Genomic DNA, 17935 nt, shown 5'->3' with positions numbered 1-17935 from the left:
CTTCAAAGGGTTACTTTTCAATTTCTTTGTAATTTGACAGGCCCGTCATGTAATTGAAATTGTTTATGCCATGTGTTTTTTCCCATACAATTTCCTTGACAGTTAAGATGTTGCTATTTGCCTTACTGTTGTTTCACAAGCAATTAGTAAGAGAGGATGTGGCATCCCCACCCTTGATTATCTCCAAAACATGAAAGGGCAAGGCCCTGAGCAACCTATCATCTATGAACGATAGCATGCAGTAAACTATTCTAGAGATTTTGAGGTTAGCTGAGAGAGAGAACAAGTTTCCTAGATAGAGTCGGACAACAGCTACCGAAATCACTGACTACATTATTTGACTCATAGTTTCCCAATAACTATATATATAATTTAAAAAAGTAGGAAGATTTTTTCAGTCAAAGGTTGAATTTCAGAGAGCGAACTATTCACTCAACTGAATTACACTGCTCTATGCCAGTTTTCTGCTGAGTAATTCTGAGAACCTCGTTAGGTAAATATTATCTTTTAAAATGAAATTTAACAAAATAAAAGGATTAATTTCTTGTTATTGGTTCCACATATTTTGTAAAGTTAGTTACAAAATAGCCTACAAAATAAATGTGGGATCATCTTAGGATTTTATTAAAGTATTGAGTATTCTCTATTAGTGATTAGGAAAAAACCATATAATTTAAGCTGTGTCAGCTTTGTGCTTTTTGATATTATTCAGGCACAGAAGTTTATATTATTCCTGCTACATCTCTCTCCAGGCTTCCGGTATTCATCTACATCTGTTTTGCAGATGAATTGGGTTCAGTTTTGCTTCAAGTGATGTATTTAGCTAACCTGAACGTAATTTGTCTTAACAGCATTTATCAAGCTGCAAATATGAGTGATATCTATCAGTTTAATATGTGTCTGTGTGCTTGCTACAATTTCCTGTGGCTACCATGGCTGTTGTTTAAAAAGACAGTCAGGTTTCCTATTCTCCAAAACTATATTATGTACATAATAATTTAAATGAGATACAGCTGCAGATATACTTTATATCTAAAAACTAATATTACCTTGTTGACAGGACCCCTTTATTGAAATCAGCTCTAAATACATGAATGTATATATATTATTTTAATGGCTTTATTTTTTATTGGAAAGGTATCATAAACCTAAATCTTTATAGCAAAGAGCAGTGAAAAGAAACATGCTTTGAGTGTGTCATGTATGATTAAGATTAATAAATGAGAGAAGTTCTCGCACTGAACATACAACAAAAGCAATGAACAGTGATCCGTTATAAAACAAACAAACAAAAAAATTGAAGTTCAGGCCAAAAGATGAGAGCAATTAATACCATCTTCAGATAAATGAAAAAATACAAGGTTCATTCACTAGTGCATCATTACAGTGTTGAGCGACTGTATACCTCTGGTAACTCAGCCATTCATGAAGCACCTTTAGCCAATTAAACGGGATCCTTTGTGATAAGAGGTATTTCATTCAAAGCAAGAAAAATGCATATGGACCTTCTTTGTTTTCAGTACGATTCAACAAACACCAAGCCAAAAGAACAGTTTTCCCTAACTGCTCTGAGAGAACCATTAGCATCCACCAGCTTACTTTTTTCGTATATATTCCTGTTTTATGAGTTACAGTCTAATTGATTTTGTCTTGCAGGTATGTTCACTGAAAGTCTGAAATATTTATATTTCAAGCAAGTATTGCAGCACATCTCAGAAAAGAAATTTAAAATATTATTTTGAATGTTTGCAGATAACTACGAATACTGCAAATTAGATGTTTGCAAAGAAACAAATACATCAGATGATTAGCTTCTTTTCATGCCACCTATGCTCTTCTGTCCCCAATCTGCCTCCTCTACCTTTCACTTTTACATAGAAATGACAGCGTGGAAATTACAGCCTATCACTTTGCATCTACTAATAACAATGCAGTCTGAACCATTTAAATCAGGCAATATTTTCTAAATAAAATTATAAAAATATGAAAAATATGTTGGCTAATCAGTACTAATCAGCAAACCCAGAGTTACTTTTAAATGTTGACAATTTTGAACCTATTACACGTATATATTATTGGACAGCTTGTGAAAAAGACAAGCAAGATCTATTTGGTGCACAAATATATGTGCACACAAAGATAAAGGGATATTTGTGTGTAGTGTATTTGCCTAAGTCTTGAAAAATGACAGCCCACTATTTCCAAAGGTGATCTTCCATTGACAAGAAACAGACCTGAACGCAGCTTATTATTAAGTAATGTGAATAAATCACCATCACAGGTGAGGAACTGGGTACAGAAAGCACTCATCAATTCTTTAGTTTCTGTGCCAGATGGCACTCTCAGTAAATGCTTATAGCAAGGCATGGATTAAATATTCATCTCTGCTCCTGCCAGCACCTTGAGTGGAAGCAGGGAGGCTATTTCAGTATAATCCAGAGGGGACACAGCAATTCGCTTCTGCTGAACCGCATCCCCTCCAAATCCGCAGGGGTCTTGCCCATTGGCTCTATTTCAAAACTTATGTTCTCAGTGTTGTCCCCCGTGATTTCTTTACCCGTACAGGTGCTGCGTTGCACCGAAGGGCTAACGGGCAGTGTTTTGGCCCAAGGCTTTCCTCAAGGCGGCTGGCATATATCCAGACAATGACACTGCAACGCCCGTAGTAAGAAAACAGAAGTATAGAGGGGTTTTTTTTTTGTACTGTAAAAAGTTCTCATTGTATTACATTTCTTATGAAGTGGAATCTTTTGAGTGCATTCCGGTTTTAGATGCACAAAAGCCAAGTTGTACAGAAGCACGAGCCACAAAACCCCAAACCAAAATGATCAACATATAGCAAATTTGCTTTATTTCACATGATTCACATCATCTGGTCATTGTCTCTTTTAATTCAGTGTTGAATAAAACATTTATTTCGAGTTATGGAAAGAAAAAACGAATGGCTCTTTCAAATTACAGTGTATAGAACACTTCAACTATTTATGATAACAATTTACCTATCCACGGTGATATATCATTCTTGTCTGGGTTTACTGAACCGTAATGGCAAATATCACCAAAATAGTCCAACTTGCAAAGAAATTTAACTATATGGGCTTTTCTAAATATTATCCATTTATGGAAAAGGAAAACCAAACCCCCAAATTTAAGCAGTTACTCTAATGAGGAAGCAATACCAGGAAATTTTGGAGTTTACGTTCAAGTTAACAAAATCTAAATGTTTATTAGGTAAGTCAAGAGTAAGTCAAAGGCACATCCCTGAACTAAAGATACGATCCCTGAGAATGATAGCACATCTATGATAATTTGAAACAGTTAAATGATTGTTCTAAGACAGATATTTATATTTATTAAAAATATAAAATTTAAATCATGGGATACTGCCTTTTAAAATAGAAAATACTCCAAATCTGGTGTATACATAGATTTCACCACGAGTTTCAGTCATGAACATCTTGACTCGCAGGATCAGGCCACTGACATTAGATCCAGCAACAGTTTAATTATTTTAAGTTACTATTACAAAGGGTGAACAAATCTTCACTGTGAACTATCCCATTAAAACAAAGAAAGGGATGGCAAGTTCTTGAGTGATTTTTTACTTCAAGGATTGCTTTTGAATTTAAAAGACTCAAATGATATCTAAATTTATTTTCAGATTATTTTGATCACTTTCTAAACAAAACAAAATGCTGTAGTAAATGTAGGATAAAATGGTATGACTTGATACACAATGAAATTTAGGTGTAGCAAAGGTACTTGTTGTGACACTGATTTTTCTTAGATAACTCTATGTCTTTAACTTAAGAAAAACAAAACTATAAATTCTGTATGGAGGAGATAATGTAGCAAGATTTTGATGTAGGATAGTTTATTACCTAAACAGTATGTACAAATTCTAAACATGAAAATAGTGAGTAAAAGAAATCAGACTCATATTTACATTTACATTTTTTTACAAATTGTTTTTACAAGAAGTGTATTTTTTTCTCTAAATAACAGGACAAACACATAAGACCAATCTTTTTGTATTACATACATAAATAAATATTGACTTTAAATGAGTGTTATAGGAACATAATTTCTACAGCCAATTTGGGTAACAGAGAAGCAGTTCTGTTACCTCTACTACAATATAATTAAGTAAAAGGAAAAATTTTATATATAGAGCTCTGTTAATTACTTTGTAAATTGTACCTTACTAATATATTCAGTAGAGGTAATACAGTCGTTACATTTCATGCCCACAACTGAACAATGAGTTTTGGCATGCAAAACCATATATAATCATCAACATCTGCAGGTATCCATTTACATTTTTTAAATAAAGGGTTTTCTTAATTATTTAACACTACATGCAACAGCTTATTAGCACCATATTCCTGGTTACAATGCACAAGTTTGCATAACATTATTTTTAGTAATTGATGTTCACAGGTACTGATCAAAAGGATAGGAATATACTTGGCACATAGTATAAGAAAATGAATTAATAAATAAGTCAATATCACAACTACATTTACATATACACAAGACAAAAATAAAATTTTTTATGGTGTTGTACACAGAATTTAGAACTGTCTGGGTCCCACACTTGGTTCTATAAGGCCCTGATTTAAGACAGTATTCAAGCAAAGTTTGACATCCATGCTTTATTCAAGGCATTACTAAAGCTCATTCTTAACTGCAAAGGTTTATTTCCATCCCACTGACTTCTTCTGTGCAAACGGAAGTTTCCTTTTCTGCATACCTTCCTGAATCAGGGCCTGCTTATCTGAAACTCTCCCTGACTCCAGTTGGGAGCGTGGAGATGAAAGTAGTGTGGAATAAATTGACTCAGTATTAAGTTTTCTATACAGTTCTGCTAATGCCAATGGTAAAATTCCCATTCACATTAGCAATGAGTATCTCTTTGACTTTGTGTGTGACCATGCCAAACATTAATGTCAATGTTAGCATTGCCACACCATGTCCTCAGCTCTTTCTGAAGCCACTAAGTTGAGGATGTTCAGCATTTCAGAAGTCAAACCTCTTATTTATTGCCTATGTGCTACTGTCTTAACGAATATCCAAGATGATACACATAGATGATACAGCACAAGCTCTGTCTTATTTGAATTCCTCCTGCTCTATAAACAACTAAAAAATGGTCAAAAAGATATATATAAGAACAAACCATTCTCTTTTTAAACAAAAATGACCAATGAACAGCAAAAAAATCCTCTTCTCAAAGCAGTTAGCAAAAATGGCATAATCTTATAATTCTCCTTTAAGAAATAAAGATAAACAAAATGCATCCTGAAGTCAACTGACAAATCCATCAGAATCGTACATAGCAAATAATACATTAGTGTAAAGGTGCAGAGTATCTAAAAACATCCCAATATCTATATTAGCTCTGTATTACACAACTTCATTAGAGAAAATAAATCTGTAACTAGTAAATCAAGCGGTAAACTACAACTGTACTGCTGAATTAAATGTTTAATGTGACTTAGGCTAGTAAATTAGGACAATACCCTGTACAGTTCAGCAAACAAGTCTTTACGAATTAGGCACTAACGACTTCAAATCTGTACTGCTAATTTCAAAGAATAATCAGGAAATCACTCATAATTGGGAATTTAACATCCACGTATGAACTTTGTTGACCTTGTATTTTTCATTTTTGATCTGGAGGGTGACTTGAAAGGTGAGATGATAAGCTGATTCGTAGAAGGAAAAAAATAACTTACATCTTAGTGGACTCTATATAATACACTTCTTCAATACAATTCTACTTTATCAACTTTTTTTTTTAATTTCCAGAATCTGCTTGAAAAGAGAAAACCTCTCCATGTTCTTCAAAAGTACATTGTTACTTTTAAAAGTTGAATGCTTCAAAAAGACTGGCATCAGCAAACAGGAACCATTTTGATTCATTTCAGAAGAACGAGGCTTCCCCTCAGCAACCAAGACTAAGGGTATGATCACTCAGGGATGCTAACTTCCAGTTTATCTCCAAGCCAGATTTTGCATCATTATAATAAAGACCGACATCCATGCTCTATGCTTTCCCATGTCACTATGAACAAAACGTAATTTCATTAACATTACTCAAGTCACTCCAGATTTGCTCCAGCATAACTAGAATAGACTGTGATTGAAAGGTTTGGACAGAGTTTTTCAGAGAAGCCTGAGGTAATTACTTGCCCTGATCCCACCGACTCCTGCTCTCAGCAAACACCACGGAAATCACTTCTATCCCTACCTACACCCTGCGCAATCTAAATGTCGAAGCAGTGCTGCACACCGGTCTGATTCAAACTGTGTTTTCTTTGTAGAGAATTGTACACACGAAACATTTCCATCCTGACAAAAACCTCCGAGACTCTGGCCTTCTGTCAAAATTGAACATAAACCTTTATACTATTTTACGAAGAAGAGTTCATCCCTTTATTTGCTAATATACTTTGGAAAAGGGGAGATGACAGAAGGCTAGAGGAAGGAATTAAAAGCACCATAGCCTTTAATATTTTTAAAACTACTGTTAAAGGCCCAAACCACAGAGCAATAGAAAATGTCTGGAAAAGTTCTTGGTCACTGAGTGCATATCAAAAAAGACAACACGCAAAGCAGAAAGAGAATGGAAAAAACCAGCCCTTTAAAACCAAAGGTAGAAATGTAGAAAAACTGGAATAAGCAAATAATCAGAAATTACCTCAGTTTCCTTTACCCCCTGTGGTATCAACCCACACGAAAAAAAAGGCTATAAACTTCAGTATAGACAAAGTGTATTTGAATATTTTCTGAATGCTCTACTATGATAAACATAACTCTGATCCTCAGTTTCAGGTATGTATTTCTTTTCTTCATATTTGCTTTTCCACAAAGCAGTTTGTCATCAAGAGCAGGAAAATAGATTTACCACTTAATGTCTGAGCTGCTCTCACTGAGTATCTCGGGCAAATACGAAGTACAGGTGAGGCTGTAGCATCTGCTGGTAGGAAAAGCGGCCACCTTGTCAAGGTTGACTCCGGAGTGTTTGAGGTACGTTAGCCTCATATCATGATTTAGGGAGGAACAGAAATGGTGCCAAGGAACGCAGGAGCACTTTGAACATCTTGAACTTTAGAAGCTGATTACGAGTATTTGTATGGACGTTTATTGGCAGATATTTTCCACCCTCTCGATAATAAATCCAAGCATTTTCTGTTTATTATCGAGGTATGTCTCTCTGTGTGGCAAATTATTCTAGACAGTTTATATTGCACAATAAGGCAATATGAATTCCCTTATGGTTAAAAAGGGCACCCTTCTGTCTAAATTTGAAAAATGCATTCAAATAAACTATAAGCCAATGTTTTCCAGATGCCAGAATATTGTCACATAATTCTTTCTGTAAGCAGAACAGCAGAATAGAGACAATATATCCATCCTTCTGTTCAAAAGATCCATGGGGAAAAGAAATATGTGCATCAAAATACAAAGCCAAAAAGTAGCTCTAAGGCTACTTGAATAATAAATGTGCCTCAGAATTTCAGTTTCTAAAATGTTAATGTTAACTATTCAGATTTTTAACTCGAAAAATGGTGTTTCTTTTCAAGATCTTATTATTCCTTGAAATATAATATACCAAAAAATTATAAGTGGGATTTTAAAAGTCATTCTTCCACGACTTGTCAAGTAATTGTATTAACTGCCGTTAATTTTCAACAATTCTATTAATTGCCTTTTGTTTCTTTACAATGGTACATCTACCCTGTATATTTTTTAGCTATTAACTACATTAATAGAAGATCTACATGCTAAAACGTTACCACTTCAGAACAGATGGGTGATACAAAGATATCACCCTCCTCCTCTGTGGTGATACTGCAATTATTAAAAACTGACTATTGTAGGGTTTCTGCTACCGGTATTTATTTTACATACATCCCTATTTCAGACATATGGAGATCTTCTTTAATAGCAAAATACACTAGGCCTTAAACTGGTGACAGGCAGAGCTTTAAGTAAAATAGATCATTTAAACACGCTGACGAGAACATGGTCTCTAGTGTTCGAAAGTATGTATACATCACAGGACAACCTTGCAAATATTAACATTGAAGTCACTAAGAGAAAAACTGCATACACCGCACCGTTTCAATCTACTTTAAACATAGAAATACAAAAGCATTATAATGAACACACTTCTGATTTTCTCACAGGTGTAGAGTTGGATGCGATCTTCAGTTTGTTGAATAGTGGTGGTAGTGAAATGATACGTGCTCTATGTTTCATCCTGGTCTTGGTGCAAATACAATTCTTCATGGCTAAACTACAGAGAAGTAGGTACAGATCGTACAGGTTGGTAACTTCCACTGGAAAACTGGGTTCATTGCTCCTGCAGATGTGCCTTTTTCCAGCCTTTATTTGGGAGCTCAGTTTTTCTCTCAGTTATTTGTATAATCATCTCAAACAGTCTAATATTTCTCTGGGGGTGGCTTGTAGTGATGTGGATGATGTTGCTTCAGATGAGGTCCTAAACAAAAAAATAGGAAAATACGCATATATCAAACCCTGAATACGTAATACCAACCTTTATCCATGCTAAAAAGGCTTCGTGAGGCCTTTAGCTTATAAGTGAACTGCCTGTGCTGACAACTATGTGCATGTTCTGTCCAGACAACTTTCGTGGGACTGTGAACGGAGAAAAAGATTCAAGCAGATGAATCTTGGACTAATTCATTGTATTTTTTACTGGGCTTCGCAACACTGAGCTGTACTTTTCAGAAACACATAAAATGCTGGAAACGGCCATCAGGAGGTTTGCATTGCTTTAGAAATACGATCAGGCTCTAGCTGTGCTGGGCTGTATGCACCCAGAAAAATCTAATCTTGAAAGCCAAGGAATCCCAGGCCTAGGTAGCACCTGGAGGACAGACCAAATTTGAATCCCAAGCACTATAGGCATAAGCCAAAGACCTGTGGTGGGATGAATGGCCAACGTCAGACCACAGAAACTAAATGAGAGAAAGACTGCATTCGCTTCCATCATTGCTGACGGACCATCATGGGGTGGCGGGGGGAATCTTAAGTTTATGGAATGCTACTGGAACCAATAAAGTCTCGAGCAAACTGTTTATATGTGGAGGACTGAAGTTTTGTAACACGTAACCACATGTCAAAACGGTGTAGTACTTACTGTGGGGTGAAAATAGAGGAAGGTCGGGTGTTCGGAACGATTTTATTGTAGCTGGCCCTTCCCCGCCAGTTGTCAGCACTTGAACTTCCAAGCGGTACAGCATCGATGGCCTCAGATTGGGCACGGTAAGTACATAATGATCCTAAAAATAAATAAATCGCATTAATTCTCAGAGCATCTAAAAATAAAACACGGTTGCTCTACTCACACAAATCACTGGTTTAAACAAGTTCTGGCACTCTCAGCACCCAGAAATTATTTTCTTAGAATTCTGTTAAAAGGATTTAACATATGCATCACTTTGTTGAGAGGGTTTGTTTCGAATGCTTTGCTTGCCATCCCCTTTGAGCAGACTTTTTTACCATAATGTTATGGTTTCAAGTGTAACAGGTCCAAATTGTTGCTTAGTGTTCTGTAAAATGGATGATGTGCTCATCACTAAAACAAAAAAAAAGTAACTTCCGAATCATTCTTTTTAACAAACTTGTTCATTATATAAACTTGTTTTTATTTTGCATCTGCCTGTGAATTCTACTAATTGGTAAATTAACTAATGGCAGGCCTGAGGCCCCTGCTGCAGCTAGTGAAAGTAAGTGTGGCTACACTGATTTCAGCAGATTTGTCCCAATTACACTCTAAGAATTTGTCTTCTATTCTTAATCCCATTTCTGGCATGACGCACTCACTTTTCACTGTTCTGTACCTTTTGTGGCCACTTACACCTGTGCAAAATAATTTCAGAGTAAGTTTATAAGTGCTCCCAAATGGGAATACATCTGGCTAAAGACTAAAGAGTATTAAGGAATCAAAAGTCCTGATTCATCCCATTCTGAACTGAAAAGGCCCAGTCTCATGAAGCGGCCAGCAGGGCAGTGACACCGAACAGTGCGGGCACGCTCTGCTCCTGCCACCAGCCAGGCTGGGCTAGCCAGAAATTTGGAGGGCAAGTTCTTTTGGCTGGCACTGCAAATTCCTGGCCATGCAGGGAGACCTAAGCAAGCTGTGGGAATAACTGATAATTTGCTGTTACTGCCAGAGCAGACAGTAAAGGGGAAAGGAGAGAGAGAAAAGGTGGGGGGGAACATATAGTTTCACTGCCAAGTTGGCACGTAGTCTGAGATGGGGCTGCTCTTAATAGACCTTGCTGAAGCTGTTCCACCTCTTATAAAATACTGAATGGGTAGGAGAGAGAGGAGTGCGTGCATCACGCTCAAACACTCTGCTCATTCAGGCACTCCTCTTGCAGTTGGGACCTATGCGTTTCAGCCCTGGTTGTGTAATTATTAAATTTTTATCAGTCAGAGGCTACCAACAAGAATGAGTGAATGATCCTCACCGTAAAATATCCTACATTCTGGTGGTTTCTGAGAGGTGCAAGATACTGTTTCAACTCAAATCAGAGTTTTCTGCAAGGTAACCGGTTGCCATAAATAGACAGATACACATAGTGACAGATAATTAAATAAAAGGAATCTCCAGGCTCTATGGTAGTGAAACCAGAGGAAAAAAAAGATAAAGAATTAAAGAATTAAATAATTACTTTATTAAAATAAAATTAAATTACATATATTTCAGACCTAACTGGACCAAAAGATTAAGAAAAAGGAATAGAAATTCTGAAGAAAACATGCACCTGCTCCTAAAAAAAAAAAGACGAAAACCAAAGTGGAAATCAACATCTCGTGGTTTGTAACTTTGCTTATTATTGTGCTAAAGTGGCTGCTTGCTGCCAAAGTTCTGTGACTGAGTAACCACTTCAAGGTAACCCTTGCTGAAGAGACCAAGGCGGTATCTGCGCTGTGCTTCTGCTCTGGACTGTTGTCGAGCTTTGAGTGAATCCGTGCGGATCGCACCGAGTCTGCACTAAGCTGTAACAGAACAACTCTGCACGCTGTGGGGTAGCTTGCCCCATAGTTTTAGAGCTTCTGCGGTCAATTCTGTTGCTCTCCCCCAGAACAACAGGATTTGAAACACAGGTGCCCTGGCCCTAGGGCAGTCTGCTAGGAATTAGGACAGAATGGTGAGAACCTTGTCTTGGATTTGTGGAAAATGTGCTGGATGTAAGATGTGTCCAACAAAACATTTTACGCATTCTTTGATGCAACAAACGTGAAAAGATTTTCAGCCCGTTCTGCTCTAGACACAATTGCCTTGATCCATTTCCCTAAGTGAATGGAAAGACTCCCAGTGTTGTCAGCAGACTGGACCAAGTCCAGCTGCTTCAGCCTTTTTGTTGACTCTGGTGGGTCTGGCAGCAGAGCCTGAATGAAGTGCTCTTCACCTGCCTCTGCCAGAGGAGGAACTGAAACAGCAAAGGCCATTTTAAATTAAATAGGAGGAAGAATTCAAATTGTCAGTTCTCATCCTTTCAATAAACAGTGAAATTTAGTTCTCCTTTAAATTGTTTGTCCATCAGACAATGGTGCGTATTAGCAGAGGGGGAAGTGATTTTTATTTTTCTTAGAGCAATGAGTGACTCAAAGGAAGAGAAATTCTCTTAAATCCATCAACTTGGACACCAAATAATTAGTAAAACCGTAGTAACTGCCAAGTTGAACAGCCTGATCATCAAAAGAAAATAAAAACTATCTGTTGCCACACAGATGATCTTTTCCTCCCTTCAGGCATTTCTCAGACAATGGTTGTTAATTTGACAATTGTGCTCATTAAAATGTTTGATGTGTCATCAGGAAGAGTAGCTGTGCTTTGTAGCTCCAGCAAGGAGGAAAAATTAAGCAGTTCCTGCTCCAACTTGCCTGCAGAGCCAGAGAACGCGATGTGCGACACCTGCATCGCCACTAAACATTAAAAATAGGCCACGTACGCACACACTTATGAAGCCGCTAGCAAAGGAAAGTAACAACCAACTTACTGCTGGCAGTATCTGCGACTGTGAAATGATGCTGTTGGGTAAGCTGTTCTGCCGGCTTTCTGTGGTTACTTCTGCCCAAGTGACCTGAAACCCTGTCATGGGCTGGTGAAGGTCTGCCTTAGATATCTTCCAGGAAAAATGACCGGTGATGTTACCTTCCTGAACAATGAAAGACGCAGAGAGATTCTCGGGTTTGGCCAACACTTTGGGTAGAACCGGCACTATAAATTTGGAAAGCAAAAAGATAAGCTAAACTTTCAGAGGTAATGGTCAATAATGTTCATTTAATTCCACAAATCAAGGTCAGACAGAGCTCTCTTTCTGGTGTTACCCACGATCCCGCCAGCTTTCTGGCATCGCATTTTCAGTGTTAACTAAATCCTATCTTTGATATATTCCATTGGCATTTTGGGCGAAATTCAAACTTCAGATCAAACGCTGTCAGCTGCAGGTGACAGAAAGGAAAGCCTATGACATGTAAAGATATAAGTAAGTAAGTGCCTCGTTCACCCGCAGCCATCCTCCTGCTCCTCTGTATTTCAGAATACCCGAGCTCTGATTTTCAGTTTCAGCACCACAAGAAAACACACAGGATAGCGCAGAACTCCACAATGCAGGCAAAAAGCAAAATTCTTGCTCTAAAACTGTAGTACAAGTTTAACAGGGGCACTCTCATTAGGGGAAACATATGCCTGAGTTGCAGTTGCCCAGGAAAGCTGTAATGCTGGAAACTGTCAGGAAGGGTAGTGAGGAAAAGGCACCAAAAAATGGTGAGGTGATCCTCGGAGCGTGGGAGTACCCTTGGGGTGCAAAGCCATGGCTAACCTGCTTCAAGTGGGCAGCTGGACTAGCTGACCCCAGAGGTCCTTTCCAACCAGTATCTCCATAATTCCGCAATTTCCATAACCCTCTAGCTATATCTACCATTGTGGCAATGCTGTAGAAGGTATGAGTGCCTTTATTATTTGAGAGCAGAATTAACCTAAACAACTTCAAACTGAAAAAGCAGCTTGCATCACTAGCAAAACATTCAAAAGATGGGTCATGCCAGCATAATTATGTTTACAGTTATCATCCATCATTATAATAAATATAACTGGGAAACTGCTCCTTCTTACAAAAATAAAAACTATGTAGTAACAAATGTCATCATGTTTATAAACAGCCCACTAAAATTACCACCTAATTGACAAAACAGGAATATACTAGCCAAAATCTATATTGCTCTGTATTTTAGTTGATTTTTCACATAAGCATTAGTCATATTTTTATTTGTTCTGAATCTTTCATTTCCCATTTAAAAATTGCTTTTAAAGACTTTTTTTTTCTGGTGATTAGAAATGCGTTTGAAACTATTTTACTAGTTCTCCAGATCATGCCTTACCTCCTTCAGCAGGACAATTAATGTGCTTGTGGTTTTTTTCTTTAAATGCAGAGCAAGGTGGAGTAACAAAGAAAATACTCTCAGCCTTAAAACGACCTTTAGATTTTGCAGGCAAAACAGTTACTTTATATTTGCATGAAAATGACAGGTCCTTCAGAATCATGTAGTTTTCCTACAACAAGAAAAACAGAAAGATCACATGCTGCAAATAGACCTCTAGGAGAAAAAAAAAAAAAAAGGAATTGAAAAATAAGGTTGGCAGAAGATGAAAAATTTTCTCCAATAAAGTATTTTCCTGATATGCTTAACACACGCCAACATGGCTTTTACTCAGAGAACAAAGCAAACATTGCCTATGTCATGATTATTTTCAGTAGTAAAATATATTAGCATGGTATTTGGATATGTCCTTCAATTCTACACGGTTCCTTCGCCACGCTGCATCAAAGCAACCGGCTTCTAACATTTAGAACAGTCTCTCTGACATGATGGCAGTGGGGGTAGCAATGTGAGGATGTAAATATTAATCGAATTAAATAAATGTAAGAAAGCTGAGCTAAGCTGCTGTAAATGACAGGCTTCATCTACATTTAACTTTTTAAAAGTCCAGCATGGCATTATGGATCCATTTTTTTCCGCTTTAGTACATTAACTACTTCTACCTTCTTATCAGGAAGAAAAGCTCCACAGCTGAACTACAAAGCACAAGTCTCTGCTTAAAGCCAATGACTGGAGAAGAAAACTTTACACAAGGTGTAAGTGTCCTGCTAAATTCTTACTGTTGTCTAAAGTACTTTTGAAAATCACAGCCTGAAAGCTTTAGCCCAAATCATATATGAGAAAAAAATGTTCGGGTTTTCTTTTTCCGGGAAGTTGTCCAATAATACCTTACTGACTAAGGTCAAAAGTCTTTCACTGCCCTTTAGATCTTTACTTTCCTTCAGAATCACTAATTTCCAGCGTTCTTCTCCATAACTCCCTTTGTTTTTCTAATCCAAAATTGGATTAGTCTAACCTTCACTTGAAGGTCATTTTGGACAGGACATAGACATTGGGCTGAGAAGGGACTTGACTCCCCGCCTTCCACCTGCCAGAAGAGTGCTCTAACAGGCTTGACACCTCCTTAAAGTTGTGACAGGACTATTTTTATTTTTTGTGACAGAGCCTAAATGCTCAACGCTGGAAACGTAAGGCCTTTATCTACCTTGATCTATCATATCCAGCACCAAACCTTTCATAGCATCCACCTTCTTCTGTTTGCTTGTAATTATTTTCTGCCTCAAAAGAAAGTTTCCCGAAGTAGATTGGACCAATTACCATACGATGATTGAGAGGAAATAAATGAACTAATCCCACAATGCATTTGGGCAGATGTACAAAGAGTCTTTCCTGACCTCTAGTGGAAATAAACTTCTTAAATGTTAACTTTCTCCTAGCTTCAGTGTGCATAACTTGAAATATTGGGACTGATCATAACACAATGTCACAATCATTTTTTTAATCCACCTCTAATATTTGCTTTGCTGACCCCAGGAAGCAGTAAATCTTACAAGCCAACAGCCTCCTGTGGGAGAAATGATGTCTTTTGATTTACTCTACTTTTACATGTCGTTAACTCCACTGAAATGATCCGGTAGTATAGGTCAGGGTAAGAAGGAAAGGTGAATTGTGACTCCTTCCTTTCTCCATAACCCACTAAATCAATTGCGATGCACCAATCACATTACTATGTTGTTCAAATAATGTGTCACAGAGACAGATGACACTAGATTGCCAACAAATTGGGTACGAAGAACTGCCACTGCAGTATATATTTGGGCTGACATGTAGTTACATAGAGCTTTTCTCCTTACCTGATACCTGTCTGACTTCCAGATTTAATGTCTAGTATTTTTCACCTACGGCCTTTTTCTCTTATTCTATTATTCTCCTCAGGGTTGTGAAACCCACCTGCATGTCTAAAAGAAAACCTAGTTTATTAATTACTATTATTACTGTTCAGTATTTGCACTGTGCTAGAGTCCTACAGTACTAATTATAGATAAAGCTCCATGTTCTGTATGCTGTAGAAATATCTAAGTACTTAGCTAAGAAGTTTGTTTGCCTGCTCTTGTTTTCTGAATAAGACCACCAAAAAAAAAAAAAGATTTTATTCTAGTGTGGATTCTAAAAAAGAAAAAAACCAAAACCCAAACCAGTCCAGAAGCATTATTCTTCTTTTGCTGAAGAGTAACATAAAAAAGAAACAGTCTTACTTATCTGCAAAACATGGTGTAAAGCATACTGTGTTATATTACAGAACCATCCTTTCTTTTGCTGTTTAGAAGCTATTCAGAGTCAAGCAGAAGGCTGAATGGAGACTTACATGAGCCAGCTCTGTTACTTTCCCAAGTCCTTTGGTGTCATTGCGTGCACAGGACTCCAGTAACCAGTGGACTTGGAATTGATTCATGCTGATATCTAATTGATACAAAAAGAGAGGAAAAGACATATATTATAATTATCCTTTCACCATTGCAACTTTTCTGGCTTCTCTGGATAAGAATAGAAGGAGTTTTAAGTATTGTAGAGTTTGTAGTTCCTCACTTGTTCCTAGGCATCCTTTATGAGAATGCAGAAAATATTATACACATACGTATTTTAAACCTTATATCAGCTAATGGAGATAAATTTAAAAATAGTGAATTGGCATTTTCGGCTATGTAAGTATATACTGCTGACATTTAAAAAAAAAATCAAGCACTTAAATTGAGTGTTAAAAAAAAAAAACAACTCAATGCTGCTACTTCTAAACATCTTGCAAATGATGGGAATGACTGTGTCAACTGCCTGTGACTTTTTATATTGTCAGAGCATTACAATACTGCTGCCTGCCACTGCTTGAGAAATCTGTGTCTGAAGATATGTGAAAATGTCTGTAAATCCCTGAGCTTTCTCCTTTCAGAATATATCATAAGACCTGTTCAGTATCTGTCCAAATAAAATTCTAGTCTTGCTGTTACGAGTAATACCGAAGGCTTGACTTTGCTCCCATTTAAATCAGTGACAAAACTTGCCGCAGTATCAATAGTATAAGCTTTCAACCAATTCCCAGCTCTTCTAGCTTCTTGTCTGAATACTGATTACATAAGGAAGCAAAATAAAGGGCAATAAAGAATTAGACAAAAGAAGAAAATCTCACCAGGTAGTACAAATACATCCTGTCATTTTCCTGGATTTAGTTCTCCTCTGTACTTATACAGGGGATGCAAAATATGTCTGTTGTTATTAATTAGTTTGGTATGACATAGCCACTAATGCCAAGTGCCTGACTGTGGGTTTTGGGAGGGAAAACAAATACCTCTGACGCCTTAAGGGCTGATCTGGCATTAGACTGCAATGAGCAATTTGGACGCAGAAGGGAAGGATTGTAAAGTAAAGAGAAAATAAGTAGTGTCTGAAACTAGCTCATATGGTATTCTGGTAAAAAGACTGATTAGAAGCTCCCTGAAATAGATTTTTGCAGCAGCTAACTTTATGACAACGTGTATGCTAACTCGTTGTGTGATTTCTTTGGAAACCCAGCATTTTTTTCAAAAAGAAATCTGTAAAGAAATAACTTGCTGCCTTGTGATTGATTGCTCCCTCTCATTTAAAAATAAAGAAAGAAATGGATGTGCTTTCACTTGCCTCTTAATTCCTGAGCTTTCCCACTTGATGAGCCTATTGGATGAAGACACAAACTCACCGTGCATTTGTAAGTAGGTTTTCATCTCTCCCATTTCACTCAATTATTGCCTATCACCTGCTTGCACCCCTCTCCTGGGACAAACAAAACACCCAGCTTCTTGGGACCTGGAAATTTTGTGCTGCTATATTAGTCATGCTATATGAATGATGTATACTCTGTGCCAATTAACCACAGTGAATCTGTTATTGATTGTATATTAACTGATATCACAGCTTATTATTATAAACTATCTGCACGTAAGGTGGACTGCTCTTTGTAAAGCTACAAATGGGCTAGTTTCATTTGTAATAACTTTCACTTGCAATCCATAAAGAACTCACTCTCTCTTTGGTAGAGATTATCCAAGGCAATTAAGCCTTGCCATTATCGAGCCATCAAGAACTGGGTAAGACACATACTTCAGGTAGGTCATGGAATATCACTACATGGTGCAACTGGGGAGAGATAAACCCCAAGCATCAAGAACTTACAACAGGTCAGCATCCAGATAGATCAGTGTAGAGGTTTACTAAGCCTCTGTTCAGAAATGTAACTAAATAGGTTGTAACGCAAGCTATTTAGTATTTCCAGCTCCTGGCACAGTAGAATTCTGGATTTTCTTGCAGCTCCACCTCCATTCCTTATGTGAGCTTCTGCTCTCAGGCAGTTCTCTTCTTCCTTCCTACTTCTCCCCTCCTGCATTAGCAAACCCTTAGTATCCCATTCCTAAACAGCTGTGGTTTCTGATAACCTCTCTATTTGAGCTAGAAAATCAGAAAGGGGTTAAAAAAAATTGTT

At 37.3% G+C, this 17935-nt stretch overlaps 1 protein-coding gene across 1 annotated transcript in view; it reads right to left on the bottom strand.

Moving 5' to 3' along the window:
- Positions 1–2987: 2987 nt before the first annotated feature.
- ANOS1 (anosmin 1) overlaps positions 2988–17935 on the bottom strand; it is a 150225-nt gene continuing 135277 nt past the window's right edge. Inside the window, exons 10-14 of the mRNA XM_069770443.1 lie at positions 15794–15888; positions 13429–13600; positions 12045–12265; positions 9173–9314; positions 2988–8509 (exon numbers count right to left, since the gene is read on the bottom strand). Coding sequence (XP_069626544.1) covers positions 8451–8509; positions 9173–9314; positions 12045–12265; positions 13429–13600; positions 15794–15888 — 689 coding nt within the window. The 3' untranslated portion in view covers positions 2988–8450. The remainder of the gene's footprint in view (positions 8510–9172; positions 9315–12044; positions 12266–13428; positions 13601–15793; positions 15889–17935) is intronic.

This window comes from Haliaeetus albicilla, chromosome 25, assembly GCF_947461875.1.
Source record: "Haliaeetus albicilla chromosome 25, bHalAlb1.1, whole genome shotgun sequence".
In the NCBI taxonomy this organism is placed as follows: domain Eukaryota; kingdom Metazoa; phylum Chordata; class Aves; order Accipitriformes; family Accipitridae; genus Haliaeetus; species Haliaeetus albicilla.
This window is presented reverse-complemented; position numbering and strand designations above follow the sequence as displayed.